At 38.5% G+C, this 23,237-nt stretch overlaps 1 protein-coding gene across 1 annotated transcript in view; it reads left to right on the top strand.

Annotated features, from left to right (window-relative positions):
* LOC140133381 (collagen alpha-6(VI) chain-like) overlaps positions 1 to 21,638 on the top strand; it is a 94,637-nt gene extending 72,999 nt beyond the window's left edge. Inside the window, exons 30-39 of the mRNA XM_072153494.1 lie at positions 768 to 830; positions 2,560 to 2,619; positions 4,258 to 4,293; positions 5,448 to 5,484; positions 7,376 to 7,387; positions 7,627 to 8,120; positions 9,034 to 9,130; positions 10,559 to 11,209; positions 13,259 to 13,331; positions 16,324 to 21,638. Coding sequence (XP_072009595.1) covers positions 768 to 830; positions 2,560 to 2,619; positions 4,258 to 4,293; positions 5,448 to 5,484; positions 7,376 to 7,387; positions 7,627 to 8,120; positions 9,034 to 9,130; positions 10,559 to 11,209; positions 13,259 to 13,331; positions 16,324 to 16,327 — 1,527 coding nt within the window. The 3' untranslated portion in view covers positions 16,328 to 21,638. The remainder of the gene's footprint in view (positions 1 to 767; positions 831 to 2,559; positions 2,620 to 4,257; positions 4,294 to 5,447; positions 5,485 to 7,375; positions 7,388 to 7,626; positions 8,121 to 9,033; positions 9,131 to 10,558; positions 11,210 to 13,258; positions 13,332 to 16,323) is intronic.
* Positions 21,639 to 23,237: the final 1,599 nt, after the last annotated feature.

The following is a 23,237-nucleotide window of genomic DNA, read 5'->3' as shown; positions in this document are numbered from 1 at the left end:
GTTCTTTGCTTGAACCACACCTGTCATCACTCCCATGGGGGAGGATATTTTGTGATAATTATTGATGGCATTTTGTTTTTGTGCTTATACTTATTTGGTGAAGTATTTGTATATGGCTGTATGGAAGCATTTTGCACATCTTAGTTGGGTGTTTTATAAGTTCTAATACCTGACTACCTCCCTTTCACACGCAGTGTTGGCAGGTGAACCCCCACCTCCCATATAATCTGATTTAGAGGGCTTCAATACATTCTCCTAGACATCTTAGAGATGGTTTTGTTAATACAGTGCAAAAGAAGAGATTACTTTCATTTATACCATAAAGAGGTTGTCCATTTTGAGTGCATGCCAGCAAATAATTGATATTGTTTGTGTAGTGAAAAGTCAATTCTTTGTGGTTTTCTTGATCTGTGCTTGATGTTTTCTTGCTTTCATGCAATAGGAAGCTTTATCATTTACTTGCTGTACTTCTTGGTCCATGGTCATGTGATGTCATACAGGTGCTTGGCTCGTTATAGCACACAGCTCTGATTACTCTCTGTAATGACTTGTGTGACATCACATGACCATGGACCGGTGTTTATCTACTAGGAATGACCAATGAAGCTTCCTGTTGCATGACAGCAAAAGACAGCAAGCTGAGATCTAGAAAACTGTGAAGAATTTATACAGAAGGTTTATTGGAAAATAATATTGATGACCTTAAAGTGGAAAACCTTTTAGTGAAACTAAAATGAAATATATATAATATTTTAATATTTTCCTAGGGAGAGCAAGGAGACCCTGGTGTAGATGGAGTACCTGGACTTAAAGGAGAACCAGGAAAGAGTGTAAGTTTTTTATGTTTCATATTGACATGATTAAAAGTTAGATAATACATTTCTGCATGTACTGTAATTGGAAATCTATTTTGTCTTTTTCTCTAAAAATGGGAGTCTTATAATCAGTTTGTATGTCTCATAAATGTCATTTAAAATCAATGTGTTTTTCACGAAATTGTGGCCCTCTTATCCATGGGCTGTTTCTGATACTAAAATTGAGTTGAAGGAAGCTGAAGGGTGATTTATCATGAAAAATATGAAACTGCAGCTTTTTGAGGCTTTCCAAGAAGCCTTGGGAAGCCAGATTTACTATATCCTGTGCTAGAAAACTGATACAGGCTATAGCCAAAATTCTTGCCAGCCTTTTTTTTTTTAAATGGCACTAACAATTTGCATAGTTACTGATATATGTGCTCTTTTAAAATCTGCTGAGATACTGTATTGTGTTGTGATCGACCTTTTACACCAGGGCAGTGTCACTGTAAACACCAACTTTCACAGATATTCTAATGTAGGATAATACATAAGTTGCAGGCGCACTAATAACATTTTCTAGTATGTTTCTTGTCCACAGTTCACACAGTCCCATAAGTAAGAAAGTAGATGTCACTGCCACCTTTTCATAGGTTCATAACAAGCACTTACCCTCCGAGTCTCCTATAGGGTTGGAGAAATCAGTTGTAGAAGGTGTAGGAAAGTTGGCTGTTCAGAGTGGCGTTACCTCCAAGTAAAGGATAATCAAGGCATAGTTTAATATTTCAATAGATTTCATTGAAAGGAAAAGATATTGCGTCCCATCATTAGAATGAGTAAGGGAATGGATAATATCCATAAAGACACCTTGCTGTACTAAGGAGACCCAATGGGTTCGAAACAGCACTGTCTACAGTTGGGAGTCTGTTCCTTCTGGAATAGATATACTGATTTGGTTTTAATCATATCTTAAGGCCTCTTGTAGGTCATGCTTTATGTCAAGGGAGCTGCCTTACAAGGTAGCTAAAAGAGGCGTGGTTTTCCTTTTCCCATCTTAATTGCCAGTCTCCGTAAGGAGAACTCTCACTTCCTGAAACATCACTGTGATCATTCATCCTTCCCAGAACTCCTCATTTAGTGCATGTACACTCACTCCAGAGTGACCAAACACGCAGCTAGAATATATGGACACTATACAAACTCATCTTCCTCTAGTGTCAGCCAAAACAAAAGAAAAATTACAACTGTTTGGGGCTAGAAACAATTCCTGCTGCCGTCAATTAAGATAGGATGAGTGACACTCCTGAGACATCAGGTCTCCAGATTTTACTACTATGTGACAGAGGGGCTTTTAATTTACAATGGCATAAATTAAGTGATGCCATTATATATCATAATATTTCTGCTTCAATAAGTTTTTAGTGAGTTTTTAACCTTTTATATCAACAATCACAATTATTACACAAAGAACACCAAAAAAGAAATAGTCAACTTGAACAAATAAGTCTGTCCCTTAAACACAGTGAGGGAATGTATAGGGTGAGGTAGGTCACACGACATCACAAGCAGACACAAAGGGGATGTAGACAAGTAACTAAGAATTAAACATAAGATAATATTACTTGATAAGTTGTCGGTTTTCTCACCACAACCTCCTTTACAGTTTTACATTGTTACTTTTGTTAAAGCTTTTAAATCACTCCAGAAAAGTCAGCCATAGACCTCCTGTTTCATTTATCTAAATTTTAAATATCTTTTACTATAGATCTTCGGAAAACACGGTGATGTAGGTGATCCAGGGTTACCAGGGGACCGTGGCAGAAGGGTAAGAGTGACTAACATTCCACTGGTCATCTGCCAGTTCTGTTTTATCACAGTATATACAGCATATCTGCATTAGGCTAAGTTCACACCTGCATTTTGCAGGTTTAGTTACACAAATTTGTAACAAAGAGTGACAGAAAATGGAAGCTTATGGAGACTAGAAGGTAAACAGAACACCTTCCATTGATCTTTGATCCTATAATGAAAAGAGTAACGGAAATCTCCAATGTAGGTGTGATTTTAATTTACAATAATGTACATGTCTTTTAACCCTTTCCTGCACTTGGGCGTGTTAGTACTTCCTTGCAGGAAGATACTATATATCACCGCTAACAGTGCACTCTAACAACAACAATTGGAAAGTTAACCCATGTAAGAGGTTTTCCCTAGGGTTAACTTGCGCCCCTTGAGTCACAAGTTTACCGCCAGGTCTGACTTTAAACTATCTGGGCATGACTCTGCACTTAAATACAGCAGTATGGCAGTGTAGTGTCTTGGACTTATACCAAGTCTGTACAAAGTAAAATAAGTAAAAAATAAGTTTAAGCATTATTAAAATAAATAACAAATAAAATATTAGACCAAAAAATTACACATACCCATACAAATACTTAATAAAGTGTAAAAAAAAAAAAAAAATACATAACAATCTGTATAATAAAACAGAATTGTTATTGGATCTGCACAATGAACGCTGTAAAAAACAAACAAAAAACTTTCAGAAAAAAAGCTAATTTTTTTAAAAAAAAATTTTAATACTATTTTTTAATGAATACTCTCAAAAAATGTTCTAAAAAGTGTTCTCGCAAAAAATAAGCCCATAACCAGATACCGGTATGTCAGCTGGAAAATATGCCTCTGAAAATATGGTTATGCTATAGTCAGCAAATTAGTTTTTATTCAGTAAAATTGGGAAAAAGATTTTAAATCCATAAAAATTAGGTATTTTTGTAATCACGACAACCCATAAAATAAAAATAACATATTATTCTTATGGTATGGTTAACAGCTACAAAAAAATCTTACCAAAAATTGATGAATTTCATTTCCTCCACCGACAAAGATTTAATAAAATCTCATCAATTACCTATATATGCTGCAAAATTATGGACCAGAAAAGTGCATTTCATCTGGAAAAAATAAGCCCCTATATAACCGCATTAAAAAAAGAAAAAAAATTAGAGCCTGTACATTTTGACAATGCAAATCTGTTCTGAATGGCGCCTCCTTCCATTCTATGCCAGGCCATGTGTCGTGGGCCGTGTGCGATTATTTTGCCCTGTCTTCCAGCCTCCTGCTATGCGGGTGTGGAGGGGCTAGAATGGGGGGCTCGGCAGCGTGCAAACTTTCAATAGTGAAAGTTCACAAGCTACTGAATATTTCTAAGGCAGGTAGGACCTGGAATAGAAATAAATGCTGCTCAGGCTCAGGCTCTCTCTTGATATATTATCATGCAACACAGAAAGGGCTGCAACATTATCATATACAGTAATGGCGAATGGTGTATGATAGATAATCCCCACTGTCTCCATCAAACATTATTAAATTCATGGCCAGCATATGGGAGGAGCCCTGAATAGTGTGTGATTTGTGTATACATCAGCCAAACATATACCTCACCAGTCTCTTTCATTTCCAGGGACAAAAGGGAATCCCAGGGGAAAGTCACCAATCTGTAAGTATTAGTTTACTCTCTAAGATAAATCCTTTGTGATTGTTGTATATTATAGACATAGTATACGTTTGTCTGAAAGTGTACAATTTACTTTCATACCAATTTTGTAAGGTTTTATATTTTTTATATAACCTTATAAAAAAAACCTCCCCCAAAGTCATGTGAAAGTGAGCAGTGAAGAGTCATATTTGGCTGAAATGAGTCAAGTTTACAGGCTGCAGGGGGTGTCACTTCAGATACTCCTATCTTTGGTTGTATAGTACCTAGAAACATGTTTTCGATGTCATATTAAAAAATAAGAAGGCTTGTGGTTCTGTGGGCGGCATTACCATAGATACATGCAGTTAAAGGAATATTTGGAAATGCAGATAAAGATACAGTTCCCACCTTTTCTTTTTCTTTATGATTTCTTTTATCTGCCTCACAGAACAACAAGCTTATATGAGTGATATAAGAGCCTTCAATATGAAAGATATAATCCATGGGGGAGATGTCTGAGAAGTGTCTGAGAGCAGAACTGTGATTGGAAAGCAATCCAAGCTCAGCTTTCTTTTTATAAACAGCTGTGGGAAAGCAAAAGCTGAGTTCTGATCGGTTGTAATGGGCAACTAGAACATTTCTGCTCTCAAATATTTCTGATAAATCTTCCCCCTTATCTTTAATATGACACCAAAAGCTATAGGTACTATAGGACAGAAGATAGGAGCATGACACTTTCCCTGCAGCCTCTAAACTTGACTTATCTCAGGCAAACTATGACTCTTCTCTGCTCATTTTCAATTGACTTTGGAGTAGATTTTTTTTTTAAAGATAAACGGGTGAGATTTCACTTGAAAAAGGGAATTCTAGGAAGGATGTCTCATAAATCACCTGAGGGGCTAGTAGTTTAATCAGGTGACAGAGTCCTTGTAAATGTTTTTATGACTTTTGCTTACTATTTGATCATCTGCAGAAGAGCCAAACATAAGTATCTCCTAACTATGTTGATGTATATAGACTATTTTTGATCCTGCTTATTGTATCTGGAGCCGAGCCCATAATTGAATACGCATATATATATATGTAACCCATCAGGTTTTGGGCTAATCTTAACTTCAATCCTGCTAAATCTAAGAAATGAAGCTAAAATAAACACTTTTGTATTTTCTTTAAAGCCGTGTGAGCTAATCGACTACATCCGGAAGACCTGTCGTAAGTAAAAACGTCTTTGAAAACATTCTGATACCATCCCCTTTTCATGATGTTTCTAAAACTGTAGCATACACTCACCGGCCACTTTATTAGGTACACCTGTTCAACTGCTCTTTAACACTTAATTTCTAATCAGCCAATCACATGGCGGCAACTCAGTGCATTTAGGCATGTAGACATGATCAAGACAATCTCCTGCAGTTCAAACCGAGCATCAGTATGGGGAAGAAAGGTGATTTGAGGCCTTTGAACGTGGCATGGTTGTTGGTGCCAGAAGGGCTAGTCTGAGTATTTCAGAAACTGCTAATCTACTGGGATTTTCACGCACAACCATCTCTAGGGTTTACAGAGAATGGTCCGAAAAAGAAAAAACATCCAGTGAGCGGCAGTTCTGTGGGCGGAAATGCCTTGTTGATGCCAGAGGTCAGAGGAGAATGGGCAGACTGGTTCGAGCTGATAGAAAGGCAACAGTGACTCAAATCGCCACCCGTTACAACCAAGGTAGGCAGAAGAGCATCTCTGAACGCACAGTACATCGAACTTTGAGGCAGTTGGGCTACAGCAGCCGAAGACCACCCCGGGTGCCACTCCTTTCAGCTAAGAACAGGAAACTGAGGCTACAATTTGCACAAGCTCATCGAAATTGGACAGTAGAAGATTGGAAAAACGTTGCCTGGTCTGATGAGTCTCGATTTCTGCTGCAACATTCAGATGCTAGGGTCAGAATTTGGCGTCAACAACATGAAAGCATGGATCCATCCTGCCTTGTATCAACGGTTCAGGCTGGTGGTGGTGGTGTCATGGTGTGGGGAATATTTTCTTGGCAGTCTTTGGGCCCCTTGGTACCAATTGAGCATCATTGCAACGCCACAGCCTACCTGAGTATTGTTGCTGACCATGTCCATCCCTTTATGACCACAATGTACCCAACATCTGATGGCTACTTTCAGCAGGATAATGCGCCATGTCATAAAGCTGGAATCATCATGTCATAAAGCTGGAATCATCTCAGACTGGTTTCTTGAACATGACAATGAGTTCACTGTACTCAAATGGCCTCCACAGTCACCAGATCTCAATCCAATAGAGCATCTTTGGGATGTGGTGGAACGGGAGATTCGCATCATGGATGTGCAGCCGACAAATCTGCGGCAACTGTGTGATGCCATCATGTCAATATGGACCAAAATCTCTGAGGAATGCTTCCAGCACCTTGTTGAATCTATGCCAGAAGAATTGAGGCAGTTCTGAAGGCAAAAGGGGGTCCAACCCGTTACTAGCATGGTGTACCTAATAAAGTGGCCGGTGAGTGTATATGGTTTGTATAGGGCTGACTGAACTACAGACTATTGGGGCACATTTCTCCATAGTGTTCACCTGAAGACACATGTAATTTTGCATTTTTTGACATAAAGTAAGCCAACAAATAAACAGTGTAATGGTGGGCTAGAAAGCCCTAAATATATCAAGATTTATTATTTAGCTTTAAATACTTAAGAAAATCAGACTGCCTAACGATCTTGTGCGACCTTCATTACTGCGTCAACTTTGCACTTCCCAGTTGAGTCTCACATCTAACAAACTGGTAAATAGGGTCTGTTACTGGCTGGATATAGTGAATATTCAATGGGGGGTGCCTGGTGTTTGGCTAAAGACCCGGCCTAAGCAATAAATGAATAGGGATGCAACTCTCACTAAATTATATACTGGACAAAATCATACAAGCATTTTCTGAGGGTATTATATGGTCAACCATGGGGACGATCATGTAACCAATACTATTGTTTTTGAACAAGGACAATCTATTCTTATTATTCTGCCATAAGAACATATGAGTGAAACACATTTGTATTTTTAATAACATTCATACTTTTTACATCTTTCTTTTCAGCTTGCTGTCAAGGTAAGAATAGCATGATTTTCACCTCTGTGCATTATACATATGCAATAGATAATAATATCTACAAAGTGGAATTACTTACACTGTGCATGTACATATGTACGCTGTCCAGGGAGAATTGTTTTGCATGCTAGTAATATATGTCTCCTTTGTCTTTGCTTGGCACATGCGCCAGGCTGTTAAATAACAAAAATAATCATGAATTATCTGCTAACCCACATTATCACATTTTTCCTTCCTAGGACAAACCACCTGCCCTGTGTATCCTACAGAATTGGTCTTTGCACTGGACATGTCAAAGGATATAAAACCAGATGTCTACAGTAAAATGATAGAAATTGTCACATATATAATGAATAATATTACTATCAGAGGAAATAACTGTCCAGTTGGGGCAAGAGTTTCTGTGATGTCCTATAACCAAAATCCAAAGTATCTGGTAAGGTTTTCTGACTTCCAAAGCAAGGAAAAGTTGCTGAATGCAGTGAAGAACATACCTCTGGAAAATTCTAATGAAGGGCGTAATATTGGAAAAAGCATGAGATTTGTAGCCAGAAATGTCTTCAAGAGATCTCTCCAAGGAATAACTGTTAGAAAAATTGCATTGTTCTTCAGTAATGGCCGTACAGATGACCCTTCTGCAGTCAGCACAGCCGTCATGGAATACAACGCTCTTGGTATTATACCCGCAGTCATAACATTCACTCCAGCACCTGCACTGAAGCGAGCCTTTTCCGTAAGATCAGGTTTTTTTCACTAATTTCTCTATTCTATTGAGTATAGTGTAAACATATATACGGTGTGAATCAGTTTGTATTTAGTAGTTCGCTGTTTTGAATAAAAGTTATTTAACAACACACCATTATGTGAAACTATTCTACGTAGGTTTTCTCCAATAAGTTATATTTATTTTCAAGGTCTTATCCTGCCTACTTGCTTCTAAAATGGTCTGCTACCCCTCTTTTAGTCATCCATGTCACTTAACCATTATGATAGCTTGCCCCTGTGGGGCAGATTAATCAAGCTGTCTCAAAGTCAGAATATTTCTAGTTGCCCATGGCAACCAATCACAGCACCGCTTTCATTTTACCAGTGCTCAAGAATATTTGATAAATCTGCCCCAGTGTGGGAGATTAATCTGTCGCAATTGATCCCATTAAGAGTCATATTTGGCACTGAGAGGTGGTCACATGTCACCTGCAATATAAAGAGACGTCATTCTATTACTATTGTCAATATTAAAAGTGTCACAATCCGTATTTGCTGTATTATTCTGGGAAAGCAATTCCTGCTATCATTCAGGCAGCCTATTTCCATCACTGCCTGGTACCAAGCATGTGAGCTTGGATCATTCTACATGAGTAAGAACCATCTATATGTGTGGTTCTTGTTCTCTTTAATTATTATGATACTTTCACCGGTCATTTATTCGCAGTACATCTCTCCTCATGTTGTTCCGTAAGCCACATTGCGGGTCTGTACAAATGTTACTTCTTAGATGATTCACATGACCTGGGGAGACTTGTTCTAGTACTATTGTTCTCTATGTTTGCCACACTTTTTCTTTCTCCATAAAGTTTTTGATTAAACCTAAAAAAAAAAACTACTATAAAGGGGTTTCTGTTACTTACTTTTTAATGTTCTAACAGATTGATGACTCCGGGACGTTTCGCTTGACTGAGATTTCTACAAATGCGGATTACACATCACAAGTACAAACCTTGATGAAGTGCTCCATTTGTTATGGTAAGATCCTATAATTCAGGACAGAATGATGACATATTTTATACATTAAAAAGCTTTGATCCAAGGCCTCATGCACAAGATCATGTTATGGTCATTTTATATAACTGTATGTGTTTGTGGGGCCTCACCGCTGAAGCTACAAATTTACAGTCAGGTGTTACAGAGTTTTTCTATAGGATTCCATATGAAGCAATATTGGCATTCTGAATTGTATGTCATATTATAAAGAATATCTCCACTAGACAGTCCCTTACAGAGATACCTGAGGTACAGCTGGCTTTGTGAATAGCATGACAGCAGAGTCTATACGTTAGCCATGGAGAGCAGAAGAAGAGTGAAGAATTCAGGCGATACCTTTTTGAGGATAACTGAGTATATTTGATGGTGAGCTTTCGAGAATACTAGTTCTCTTCATCAGACATGATGTTATGTTCATGTTAACATCATGTCCAACGAAGAGAACTAGTATTCTCAAAAGCTCACCATCAAATATACTCGGTTGTCTTCAAAAAAGGTATTGCCTGATTTCTTTACTCTTCTTCTATACAGCCACAACATGTAAAAGACATTTAAAAGTGACACTACTGTCTACAAATGTCCAGGTGCCTACTTAATAGAGGCTTACCCCCGAGGAAATCACCGAATAGGTGACGATACGCGTGGGGTCTGCCTATCCCCCCTCTCTCTCTCTGCCTACACCTGCTTGCCTTGCTTTATTGTCTCATTCTACGACAACATGGTATTGTATATGTTGGGCATGTAGGGATCGATGCATCAGAGCTTTGTTACATTGTTCAAATTGCACTTTTCATGCATCATTTTTTGCACTTTAGCTCTATATGGTTATTCATATTCTGGTCCTTATGGTTACTGTAGTAGGGGGTTTCTAGGGCAACTTGGCCCTTGGCAGCTTTGTACACCCCTCTGGTGTACTTTTTAAGTGTTTTTATATTAATTGTTGTCCCGTCTTGATTGTGTTTAAAATTGTTACTTATCCAATAAACATTTTTTGTTATTTCTGTCTAGCCTGTGTACGCATCCCACCTTTTTCTTGTTTTGTTTGGATTGTATAGCTATCGGGGTGCGTTGGCTTACATACATTCGTATACCTTGGTAGTGCCTGTCCTACACAATTTCGGTCTAGATACTTAATAGAGGCTACCATAAAAGGCTACTGGGGTGTGGAGTAGCGGTGCCGTGGAGTGGGAGCTATGGCTTCTCCACACCGCAGTAGCCTCTTTAAATCCCATCTACCCTCCTGTCTGCACCGAAGTTTCCTTTAATAACCCTTGTGTATAACAGAAAGGCTAAGAGAAAACAAAGAGTCCCTCAAAGTTTCCATCAGTTTGTCATATTCACACTTTCACAAGTTTTCCTTTATTTATCCTTCCTAAACTGCTCTGTTTTTTCTTATTCTTCTCCGTTTAGATACATGTAAACCAGATGTATTCTGTGCGGAAAGTAATTCTGCACAAAAAAAGGCACCTATGGATGTAGGATTCCTCCTGGATAGCTCTTATCATATGAAAGTTGATGAATACGAAGCAGCAAGGGGCTTCATCAGTACAGTAATTGACTATCTTGACATAGAGAACACTGGTACTCGAGTGGCTCTGGTCAGTAGTGCGCCTCCTGGCTTTAGCCCAGACAATGAAGGAAAACCTTACCTTGAGTTTGATTTCTCAACATATAGTGATACACAACTTCTAAAGAGACATCTCCGAGAAAATACTCATCGTCTGCGAGATGCACCAGCTTTTGGACTTTCATTGAAGTGGATGCTTGAAAACATCATGTATAAAACCTCAGACCTAAAGAAAAATAAGGTCATTATCATGATATTATCCGGAGAGACAAGCGTGTGGGACAAACAAACTCTGAGGGAAGCAGCTTTTGAAGCCAAGTGTAAAGGTTTCGCTCTGTTTGTACTTTTCATTGGGAAAACATACAATGATACTGAACTGATGGAACTTCCAAGCACCCCCACAGAAAATCACCTGCTCCAGCTTGGTCAAGTTCACAAGCCAAATTTTGGATATGCTTCCAGATTTACCCGAGCATTTCTTAATGCCGTTAAATGTAAGTGCTAACATTGTTTAGTAAAAATAAAATGCTAGTTTCCTACACAGGATATCATATCGAAGTGATCAGTGTAATACTGGACTGTGCAATAATAATAATAAGTCAATTGTATAAAAATCACAGAAACACAGTTGTTCGTGGTGCACAGTTTGCCCCTTAAAGGAAACCTACCATTTCAGATCGTCGGTGTAAGCTGTAAACACCGAGCACCAGCTCAGGGTGAGCTGGTGCCGGTGCTTAGTTTCGTTAGTGTTATAAACCGCGGTATCGCGGTTTTAACACTTTTTAAACTTTATAGCAGAAGTCGCTTCGGCGCTGCGCGCGACCGTGCGCAACGCCTGTGGCATTTCCTATGTAGGCGCGCGCACGATCGTGCGCACGCAGCGCCGAAGCAGTTTCTGCTATAAAGTTTAAAAAGTGTTAAAACCGCGATACCCCGGTTTATAACACTAACGAAACTAAGCACCGGCGTTTACAGCTTACACCGACGATCTGAAATGGTTGGTTTCCTTTAAGGAGCTACACACGGTATAAGACCTGTCCACACAGTCTTTGAAAAAGTTCACAGAAATAGAGAAAATAATTTCACAATTACCGGAGCTCCCAATATTATTCTTCTCCCTCGTTATTCTATCTTAAAACTATGAGGGAGAAGAAGAATATTTGGAGCTGTGAAATTATTTTCTCTATTTCTGTGGACAATTGTATAAAAAACACATTAGATAATACAGTATATGCTATTAGTCACTAGAGCGTAACTCAACCTTTGAAGCTAATATTCAGGTGATAGCAGGTGATAAAAGTAAACTTTGTCATATACTTACTTCAATATTGATATACACAGAGCTTGGGGTTGGAGAAAGCTATTTATATGTAGCTACTTGCAATATCTGTTTGCATATATTCTCACTTAGTTTACTTCCTACTCACTCCTCTGTCTCTCTTCTTTATAGACTGTTATGGTTAGTTGTATTATGACATTTTGTTACCCTCAAGTCATCTTGCTGTAGCAAAATGGAAATCAGCTGATATTTAAGAGAAAGGTTTACATTATAAGTGAGGGGTAGAAGGAGAAGACCCTGACAAACTTTAAGAGATGTACTTGTATTATTGATGTGTTGAAGGTTTGTTGAAGGCTTACATGTTTTTTTCCCCAGTGGATATTAAAATGGGAGAAGGGTAACATTTGTGTCCATTTGGGCATCAGCACCATCTTCTGTTAGTAAAGCATGGCTGTAGAGGCGATGAGTGTGATTTTGTTCTTAGGTCATGCACTATTCCTACTGGTCTGAATAATCGATTTCCAACACACCTCTATGTCTCTAGTTTATTTTACTTTTGGATGCAGTTAAATTAGCTGATATGGATAGATTCTTCCTCCACTCACATTTCTCCCCTGCTTGTCTGTCTTGTCTGGATGTCAGGGATCTGGTCCAACCATCTTCTGGAACAGGACTCTGACATCTCATAAAACGTTTGCCTGCCATTTTACCTGTGCTTGCTCTAAGACTTTTTTGGAGCTAGCGTGCATTAATCATAATCTCGGTATCTTGGATTCCTTGACCTGTTGCCTGTTTTGCCTATTGATTGTGTACTTCATTGTCCTCTTGGTTCTGTATCTTGTATTTGTCAACTACTCTATTATGTTTTTATTGTCCGGTCTAGCTCTCTGGAATTTCACTTTAGTACAGGAAGGAAATGTTAACCAGTTGCATCCTACCACTTAGAGTAGGATGAGCAATTAAAGAGGGACAGCTAAGAAGGGACTTTAGCTTTAGTCCTCACTGTTCTTATCGGTCCTCAAGTCCATCCAAGCCATTTCCTTACTGCATAACAGGAAAGAAGTATTATTTCATCTTTGAGACATTTCTTTGCCTTGCAAACACTCATGTCCCTAACCGCATCATAAACTGCACCCAATATGGTTTAAGTCTAGCATCTATAATCATTCATCCATGCCAGTGCCAGTGCCATGTTTATTTGTAGTTTTATTATGTAATGTATTTATACAATATCTTACATATTTATGTGTTGGATTTCTTTTAGTGTCAATAAACAAATATCCTCCAGCAGAGCTAAAAGCAAACTGTATTGACAATAGGAGAAAGAGAAGACGAACGTAAGTATTTTTTATGACTACCTTACTGTAAGAACATACATTTCTGCGATAATTAAAAAATTGGGCCAAAGACTGAAATGATGTAAAATAATAATCTGGTGCTTTCTCATCTACCTCATCATGGGTTTTATGATCTCGTCATCATAGAGCCTTCTGCCTCTGAGGCTGGTATCAGCTGTATTATCCCATTACTCCAATAGCTGTCTTTAGGCATTCTGTATTGTAGTCTGCCAGAGTTAAACTAATATAGAGCCAGTATACTTACAATATATGAAAATACAGTTGTATTAGACCCCCTAGAAATAAAGTAAAACAGAATGGAAAAAAAGATTACTCCCAAAATGGAAAATATCGCCTGAAAGTCCAAATCACTACTTTTATGCCAATTGGAAACACATACAAATTTTAATAAAAGTGATCAAAGGATGGTACAGTAGTAAGGTCACTCCACTCTATCCACACCACCCCACATGATTCATCATAGGAATTGAACTAGGGTTAGACCAACTGTGTCTGTGAATGGTCATGTATCACACATGGTGGGTTCATCTCTGCGTTACCAGAGACTAGTAGTGTAGATTTGTACTGTGGAGAACAGAAGAAGAGTGAAGAAATCAGGGGATACCTTTTTTGAGGCTAACTGAGTATATTTGATGTCTTCATCAGACTTGATGTTATGCATGAAACAGAAAATTCACAGCATTTTGTACACACTAAACAGTGATCATCAAAGGATATTAAAAAACCTTTAAAACAACAGATTGATAAATACAGGGACATCTTATTTATGACAGGATGGCAATAATCACACTAAAAATCTGTGAGGTGAGACAAGAGAACCCTGGCTCTTATTTGCTTGTGGCCTCCAGGTCAGAGGTAGGAGGTCATGAAGCTGGCATGAATGTTAAGGCCACTTTGAAAGGTGTTGAATCTCTGCATTAATTCATACAGCCATTCTTTACTTTCCCTCTGTGTCTTAAAATGTCCCATTGAAATAGTAATCTGCAAATCTTCCATAGTGGGGTCCTCTCTGGAGAAATGTGCAGCCACTGGGAGATCTTTCCTTTAATTTTTAATATCAGATTGGTGTGAGTTCATGCACTGATGGAGTCTCTGGCCTGTTTCCCCAACATAAAGGCCTGTGGTTGGACACTGTTCACACATAATAAGGTAGACCACATTAGAAGACCTGCAGGAGAAGGTCCCCTTGATCTGATGTACCTGCTGTGATTGAGGTACAGGTATCTGGTCATGCATGTGAATGTGCTGGCACGTTTTACACCTGCTTTGCAGGCAGGGTGAGGTACCATTTTCTGATGGGGGTCTCAGGGCACCTCAGACAACCAGTTGTTTCAGATTTGGTGGTTGCCGGAAGGACAGGAGAGGAGGGACTGGAAATATTTATTTTAGTCTTGCATCTCTACGCAGAATCAGTTGGAGTTCCTAGGCAATATGATGTAGGATCTCCAGTTGTGGGCTGTAAGTGACTACTAGGGGTACTCTGGCCTCCTGTTGGGTCTCCTTATATGTGAGTAAATGGTCTTCGTTGATGGCTGCTGTTTTTCCTTTTTGGTTGTCAGTCACTTTTGGTCTGTAGCCCAACTGAAGAAATTCAGACCTGAGCTCCAGGAGGTGTTTTTCCAGATCTGTCTTGTCTGAACAGATACGGTTGCAGCTTATATGATAGACTGTCTGGTATGTTTGGGGTGGAAGCTGTTATTTCTCAGGTAGGCTGTTCTGTCTGTTGGTTTATTGAATATTATTGTGGTTAATTTGTATTGTGTAGTCTTACCAGAGCCTAGTGCATTAGATCTTTTTACTTTTTACCAATCAACGAATGGGCTAGAACTATTGGCTAGGGATGGTAGATAGATTGGAGTGACCATACCCACTCTGTCCAATGTTTTTCTGGGACTTGTGTACTATTTAATTGATTTTAAATGTCACAGGAATTCATATTTCTATTTTTGTGGACAATATAGATTATGTTTACTACTGCAATACTTGGCTCCTTTGCAGTGCACTTCTTTTTCTGCAGGTTCATAGATGAAAAAAATGATTTATTTTCTACAAAAGATTACATTTTTTTAGTATAAAAACATAATAAAACATATATTTATTTTTTATCCCTGTGATTGTACTAACCCAATGAATAAAGGCGAGGTGTTATTTGGATTAAGAAAATGGAAATATGTTACAGTGTTTTAGTGAAGGAAGATAATAACAGAAGTCCTACCACAACTGTGAACTGGTCCTTTCCTATAATAATAACCTTTTTTTACTTAGCACCATCAAATTCTGTAGCGCTTTACAAATCATAGGGGACATATACAAATATACGGTAATATTACATTACAGAGTACAAACAGTCATATGGAACAATAGGAGTGAGGGCCCTGCTCGCAAGAGCTTACAGTCTATGAGGATGAGAGGATGACACAAGAGCTTACAGTCTATTAGAATGAAGGGATGACACAAGAGCTTACAGTCTATGATGATGAAGGTGTATACTAAAGTGCACAACGAAAACTGTGCTACAGTGTTTTTAAATTGGGCGAGAAGGAATGCTTTTTCTAATATAAAATTGACAGATTTGTGCCAATCGGGACTTTAGATGGGGAGGTAATGATATCTGATAGCATCTGAACCAGCCTGAGGTGTAACCAGTAGAATGAGAGAGTAGGTATACCCTGCCGTATAGAGCTTTAGTGTTACAACATTTGACATCCTAGATTTATTAATACCGTCTAAGCAGACATTTCAGCCTTGGAATAAACTTCACTATGGTGCTGGATGGTAAAACTGGTACATTATAACTCCTAGTATAGGTCTTTTTCTTCTATTGTTTTCTTTTTTTTTCACCCAAAAAAGGTACTGCATCGGACAAATTTCTTGCATTCCTTGGAAATTCATCTTTAAAACAATTGCAGTCACTTTAGAAAATCCATGTTTTTATTCTTTGTCATTTAAAAAAATATTTTTTTTTCCACAGGTAACTAAGAAAAGTCTTTACCTGGCTGTGCAATAACTAAATCTTCTGAGGTCTACTTCACACCCATTGCTTACATAAGGCATAACATTCAAGAAAACATCAGCTTACTACTGCAGTCATTTTAAAATTCTTAGTAATATCTAAACTCATGGTTTTGTTGGTTCCAAATACTACATGATATTGAAGAACGACTCATTCGTGTGCAAATGAAAGTAACAAGGAAGCTTATTGTAAGGATTAATGTGTGAATGTTCTGTTTGAACCTGAATGTGATTTCCATTTTCTTATAGGTTCAACAACTTATTTTATTATCAGGTGTATGTCTTTATTCCAGTTTATATGTCAATTGCTTTTATTTTGCTTCCAGTCAATTGAAAATGAAAGTTGAAGGGAAAAAGTTACACAATTGTAGAAGAGTCTGGGCCCCAGAGCAAAATGTGTGCCAGGCCCTCAATTACAATGTATTGTTTGTAGTACTAGTCCTTCATGCACGAAAGGTGCACCATATGGGCCCCAACTAGACCTCATGGGCCTGGTTGCAACAGCATTCTCTGGACCCCCTCAAGTTATGCCCCTGTTTGAACCAATTTGCTATCTTTCAGAAATGTCATTGAATATAATTTATGTCGGATAGAAAAAGATCACATATAAAACACATCATTACAAATAAATGAACTTGAAAATATGAACTTGAGGTTAAAAGCAATAGATGATAAAACTGATTACAGAAGAGGAAAATATGAAAACTTTACCATCCTTTGACTTGATACCACACTGGTGGAAATGTATATGTGATCAGGCCAAGCCCCTCCAATTGCAATTCAAACGCAACATGTGAATACAGCCTCAGGCTACATTCACACGGACGTATGAAAACGGCAGTATCTGGACCGGACCAGACAGTTTTTTTACGGGTTACATACGGCCACATTCATTTCAATGGACAATACGTCCAACTGTTTATATTGCCATTTTTAACACAGTTCCGTACTGTACCGTATACTAGCCGTATAGAAATATAGAGCATGTCCTATTTTCTCCCATATTTCAGTTCAGTATGCCCTAGAAGTCTATGGGGGCATATAAAATATTGGTTACATACGTGCTGCATACGGATGAAAAACGTCATGTATATACGGGCTCATACAGCACGGAATTACGGAACTGGAGAAATCACACGTTCGTGTGAATGCAGCCTTAGAAAGCTGGTCTAGGCACCTTCTTTTTTTAAAAAAAGCAACACAATCTGACACATTTATCATAGGCTGGCACCATGTGCTAGTGTATGATGGTACCCCTGCCCCCTATCAGGAGGTTCCGGGGCAGTTTTATGTCAGGTCTGACTAGGTGTGAAATTGCAAAACAGCCTGAGCCTCAGGTGCAGGATATAGGGCAGTGATGGCGAACCTATGGCACTGGTGCCAGAGGTGGCACTCAGAGCCCTTTCTGTGGGCACTCAGACTATCAACCTAGGACAGAGTTCACCAAACAGGACCAAATCCATTAAATCTTCCTGTAGTGCTAGGCAACTTATGAGATGCTGCGCTCGGCACTATTTTACAACGACACTTCATTGACTGTTTGGAACTGCTTGAAAAGTGAGAAGGTGTTAAAAGAAGTGCATTACCCTTGTGGTCCTCCTGCTGGATCCACCATTCTTCCTAAACAGAGAGACCCTGGAGAGAAGCTACAATGAGAGTCTGAATTTGCCCACCTTCTTTCAACTGTATTGGTGGCCTCAGGAGGCCGATACAATTAAAAGATGTGGAAGAACAGGTAGCAATAAGTTACTGCTTAATATGGCACATTGGCACATCAGGGTAAATAAGTGGGTTTTGGTTGTAGTTTGGGCACTCGGTCTCCAAAAGGTTCGCCGTCACTGATATAGGGGGACAGGAAAGGCCCACATCGACCCATTGCATGGCTCAGCAGCACCCCCTCCCTGCCCAACCACCGGATGTGGCAGATTAGTCACAATTCCTGGCTCTCTAAATCACAGCTTTTATGCCTGTTTTCAGGTGTACAAGACATGATAAAGTATAATTTTTATGTTTAAATTTTAAAAGTATAGCTAGTAACTATTAGAGTATAATGGTTTGATGAGTAGAATAATACCCTCTAAACAGACCAGTAAAATGCAAGCACATAGGGAGTTCCTAAGTAACATCTACTGGCACTCAATGGGCACATTTATCATAGTTTTGTCTCTCTGTGGTGAACTTTTGAGCGTTTGCCAGCTCTTTTTTGCACCTTATGTATGATCCTGTCTTTTTACTTGTGATACATGTTCAGGTTTTCCAATCCTGGCAGGCGCAAATTTTGGCTTCTTATTGAGATTTTTTGCTGCAAATGTCTCAAATCCACATGGACACAAGCCACGTGAGGGGGTTATATGCAGGTGTGGACACTACTGTTAATTTGGGATTTGAGGCTGTGTCCTGCATTTTTAAGCACCCTAGTCACACCCCAGGGAGATGATAACATAAGAGGCTGCGGTCACACGTCGTGTTAAGGGAGCGGTCACACGTTGCGTTTTGATTGCATTTTGAAACCTATTACAACAGCTGAGGAGAGGTGATTTGCCTAATTACATTACTGTTAACAGTTGGAAAAATGCAAGAATGTCAGATTTAAAAAAAACAGGCTACTGTGAAAAATGTAAACATTTTAATCATGTGAAATAATTCCAATTTACACGTTAAAATAGGGTCCATGAAAAAAATCCTTCCTTTGCACCTGCCCTGGACCAGGTGCAGATTTGCACCTTAAAAGTTGCAAAAATAAGCAAAAAAAGTGATACATAAGTGAAAAGTCGCACGGAACATCTGGGAAACAAGGATACATAAGGCGCACTGCACACGGTACAGACCAAGGCATACTTGAAAAACGACAAGTGAAAAGTCTCAAATACGACAAAAGATGAGACAATTTGACTACCAGAAATAATGATACATGTCCCCCAATGTATTGCAATACTTATGTATGCCTGATGTAAACAAACAGAATTCACGATATAGACTACCTACATAAGCACACCATTCATTGGGAGAAATCACTGTGAAGTTCTGTACTACAAGCAGCAGATCATCACCTGTGTCCCCTCTTCTACCTGTCACAAGAGATATCCTCCCCAAAAGGGAAAACTGCATCCCTCTGCTGCTCTGCGCAGGGACAGTGATGAGTGGGGATCACTTTTATTCATAGTGCCTGCTGTTTTGGTACATGAAGAATTTTCCCTGATGTCATCCACCTATGTTTCAAAAAAATCAAATTTTCACACAAATGTATTGTGTCAACATCACAGAATTTTTTAATTTTACTTGGGTAACACAGTACTTCTACACTTTTCTCAACATCCTCAAATGTATGTTTAACAGACAGTGAGGGCAATAAAAAAATGGCATCTGCTCATTAATATCAAGTGAAATAATAGGGATGGGGGGGGGGGCTGTAGCATCACCAGAGCTCTTAATAGACAAACCACCTTTATAATAGTATAAAACTTTTTAGGCGATTGCAAAAACAAAAATCAGGCCAATGACACTTGATGAATAATGTATTCTTGGATACACAACATAACCATGAACAAATATGGGTTTACGTGTACAGAATTCGCTCTATACTGGTGAAAGTTAATAACTGATAACTTATTTCTAGGTAAAGATTAATTTTGCATTATAGTTAATGAGGTATAACACAATTCATAGGGGCACTCTGCCTTATATACAAGGAACCTGAGCCATCTATAAAGCTATAATAGCTTATGAGAAAATAACAAGACACCTTGTGTGCCGTCAGAGATGGATTCCCTGGAAAAACATCATCGGCTATGAGGGTTCCTCTCCCACTGTAGTGCGGTTTGGGGTTGCTGTCTAAAAATATCAATGTTAGAAAAAGCCTTGTGCAATATAAAATCTCCATGATTAGGATAGTAATTCTCATGTGATGATGAGTGAGAACTATCTGGATTTTTAATATTTTGGTCTTGTTCATGAGGGTTGTTATTTATGGCTTCCTTCTACAATTAACCTTTAAAATTATGCTAATGAGCTGGAAGGGCTCTGTGAGGTTTTACCAAGCCCCTGCTTCTATGAGTAAGTGTCCCTGGTAGATTTCCTTAAATTCCTGACATTATTCTAATGATATATCAAAGTTGACACTCATTTTCAAAAATTCAAGGGAACTCATGAAATTATACTTACAAAAATGTAAATTTACAATGTTTCAATTTAAATATCTAAAATTTAAATTTTTCGTGTTGTGAATCTGATGTTTAAAATAAAATCATGATGTAAATGTGTTGATCTCATTTATTTTTTTACCTTCAATTATAAAAGAGGGAGACTTCCAAGAACAGATATCAAAGTTGATTTATAATTAAGAATTTCCACTTTCAAATAATTTCAGCTATAGTTTAGTAGCATTGTAAAAACTACAACTAGAAAGATATTTATGGTTTGAATGGTGAGTTTTGCCATAAAAGAACATTACTGTGATCTTTTACTTTCCTACCAGTTAGACCATCATAGTATAAAGTACTGGGAAGACTAGCAAATGCCCTCTTCAGCTCAGTTATAAGATCTAGTTGATTAATGGTTGGTATAAAAATAAAAGAAAATGGTGCAAAAGCAAAAAAAAAATAAAAATTAATAAAATCCCTGTTCTGTGGGTGTTGAGTATTGACACAAAGCCCCTTTAGCAGTTTTATAATTTGAATAAATAATAAAGAATAGTTGGGTTGCGGCTTGCATGTTGCTTCCAGCAGTAACTAATTTTAACAAAATTACACTTGGAGACATAAATCTTGAAAATAACTTAATTTGTTTCTACCAAAATCTACCATTGAACCAAACATACCTTTAGAATGCTATAGTGACACTGATGCAGAAACATATCTTATTTATTTTCTGAACCGAGTGGTTTTGAAAAAAAAAACAATTACAGGCGGTCCTTCCTCCTGACGAAGCCGTTTGGCGAAACGCGCGTCGAGGTACCCGAGGGGCAGGGAAGCTTCCACTGGTGACCGGCACACACCATTTATTCCTATACAAAAAGAAGGTAATGAATATCTATTTCATAGTGAGCATTTAGGTAATAAGTACTAGGGAACGATATTGTGGCCGGGCATATAATGATGCAATAAATTTAAGTTTACAAACACCAGATGGAAACTCCTCTTTTTTCCCTCCCCCCCTGCTAAGTGCATAACTTTTTAACTTTCATCACTTTATTTCTTCACTTTCTTCATGTTTTTTTAAAAATGTATTCTGTACCCACCTAAACTTTTCATTGTACAATTGTTTGGCATGTTTTTAACAAAGTAAAAATCCATGTATTATAAAAGAAATTTCCTTTTGAAGTTTAATAAAATATATACCTTTTAGTACTCTACTGCCACCTGGTGCTACTTTTTATAGGTACGGTTGTTAAAACAAAACTGTGGTATAGAGTCTCCTATACCGGTGGACACATTGATGTCTGTAGGAGGATAACCCTCTTGTTTTGAAATTACAGGCGGTCCCCTACTTGAGAACATTCGACTTCAGACTAGTTACAAACGGACCTCTGGATGTTGGTAATCTACTGTACTTTAGTCTTAGGCTACAATAAACAGCTGTAACAGTTATGAAAGGTGTCTGCAATTAATCTTTATTGTTAATCCTGGTGCTTATGACAATCCAAAATGTTTTAAATCCAATTGACAGAGACAAAACAAATTTTGGCTGGGGTTACAATTATATAATATACAGTTCATATATGATGTTGCTCCTTTGGCAGCTCCAGCACTTCCCCTCACCCTAATTATGCAATGCTCCGGCCTTGTCCTGCCTAGCATAAGCCAAGAATACGTCATCACTATGTTGTCCCTGACAGGCAGAAGTAATCAATCGCTGCACCATCCCCCAGCTGCTGTGGATAAGTGTTCAGGTTAATTAGTCCTGTCTGGAAGTACTCCGTGTAATGTGTTTTTGTAGGCAACCAGCATGCAACCCAGCTTTCCCAAAGTCCTGAATTAAATAATTGTTTTTTAAGCAAAACCAATTAGTTCAGGGACTAAACAAGATACGTTTCTGCATCAGTGTAGCTACCTTAATCTCACAGTATTTTTGGTTCACAATCCATAAAAACAATTGGTAGATTTCCTTTAATGGCACAAAGTCCAATATGGCAGCAGGTAACAAGCTTTAAATGATCCAGGCACACACAAGACAGTAGATTGGTTAGCTGTGGGGTTGAAATTTGCGAGTACCTCAGCCCTAGTCCAGTGGTCAGAGGTCTGCCTAGTAGGAGCCAGATTGACTCTGCTGCTTGGGAGGCAGGACTAAGAAGTCCCTTAGTCCCTCTGGCAGGACTAAGAAGGACTAAAAAGACTGACTGACCTGAACCTGTCAGCAGACAGGGTGCTCAGAGAAAGACCCAGATCCGTAGAATGAGCTCCTATCTATAAGTCAGCAACCATTCACGAGCATGGGATTCTGTATGGAAGATAACAAATGTTGCAACTAGAGATGAGCGAGCACTAAAATGCTCGGGTGCTCGTTATTCGAGACGAACTTTTCCAGATGCTCGAGTGCTCGTCTCGAATAACGAGCCCCATTGAAGTCAATGGGAGACCCGAGCATTTTTTTAATAAAACTGAACAGTAAAAGAACAGTGCAAAAAAAAAATTCCAGATGTTTGCAGATGTTTTACTTGTAAGAACACATTGAAATAACACTATTCTTCACTTTGCAGGTGTTCGCGCGTGTCTCCCGCTAAGTTAGGAGATGTGCACGAACATCTGGAATGTGAAGAATAGTGTTATTTCAATGTGTTCTGCACTTAAATGGTCCTGTATTCACTGTTTTTAATGTTTTAATTCTATTCTTCACATTGCAGGTGTGCGCGCGTGTCTCCCGATAGGTTCGGAGATA

The sequence above is a fragment of the Engystomops pustulosus genome, chromosome 5 (assembly GCF_040894005.1).
Source record: "Engystomops pustulosus chromosome 5, aEngPut4.maternal, whole genome shotgun sequence".
Lineage (NCBI taxonomy): Eukaryota > Metazoa > Chordata > Amphibia > Anura > Leptodactylidae > Engystomops > Engystomops pustulosus.
The sequence above is the reverse complement of the archived record's forward strand: the minus strand, read 5'-3'. Positions and strand labels throughout refer to the sequence as shown.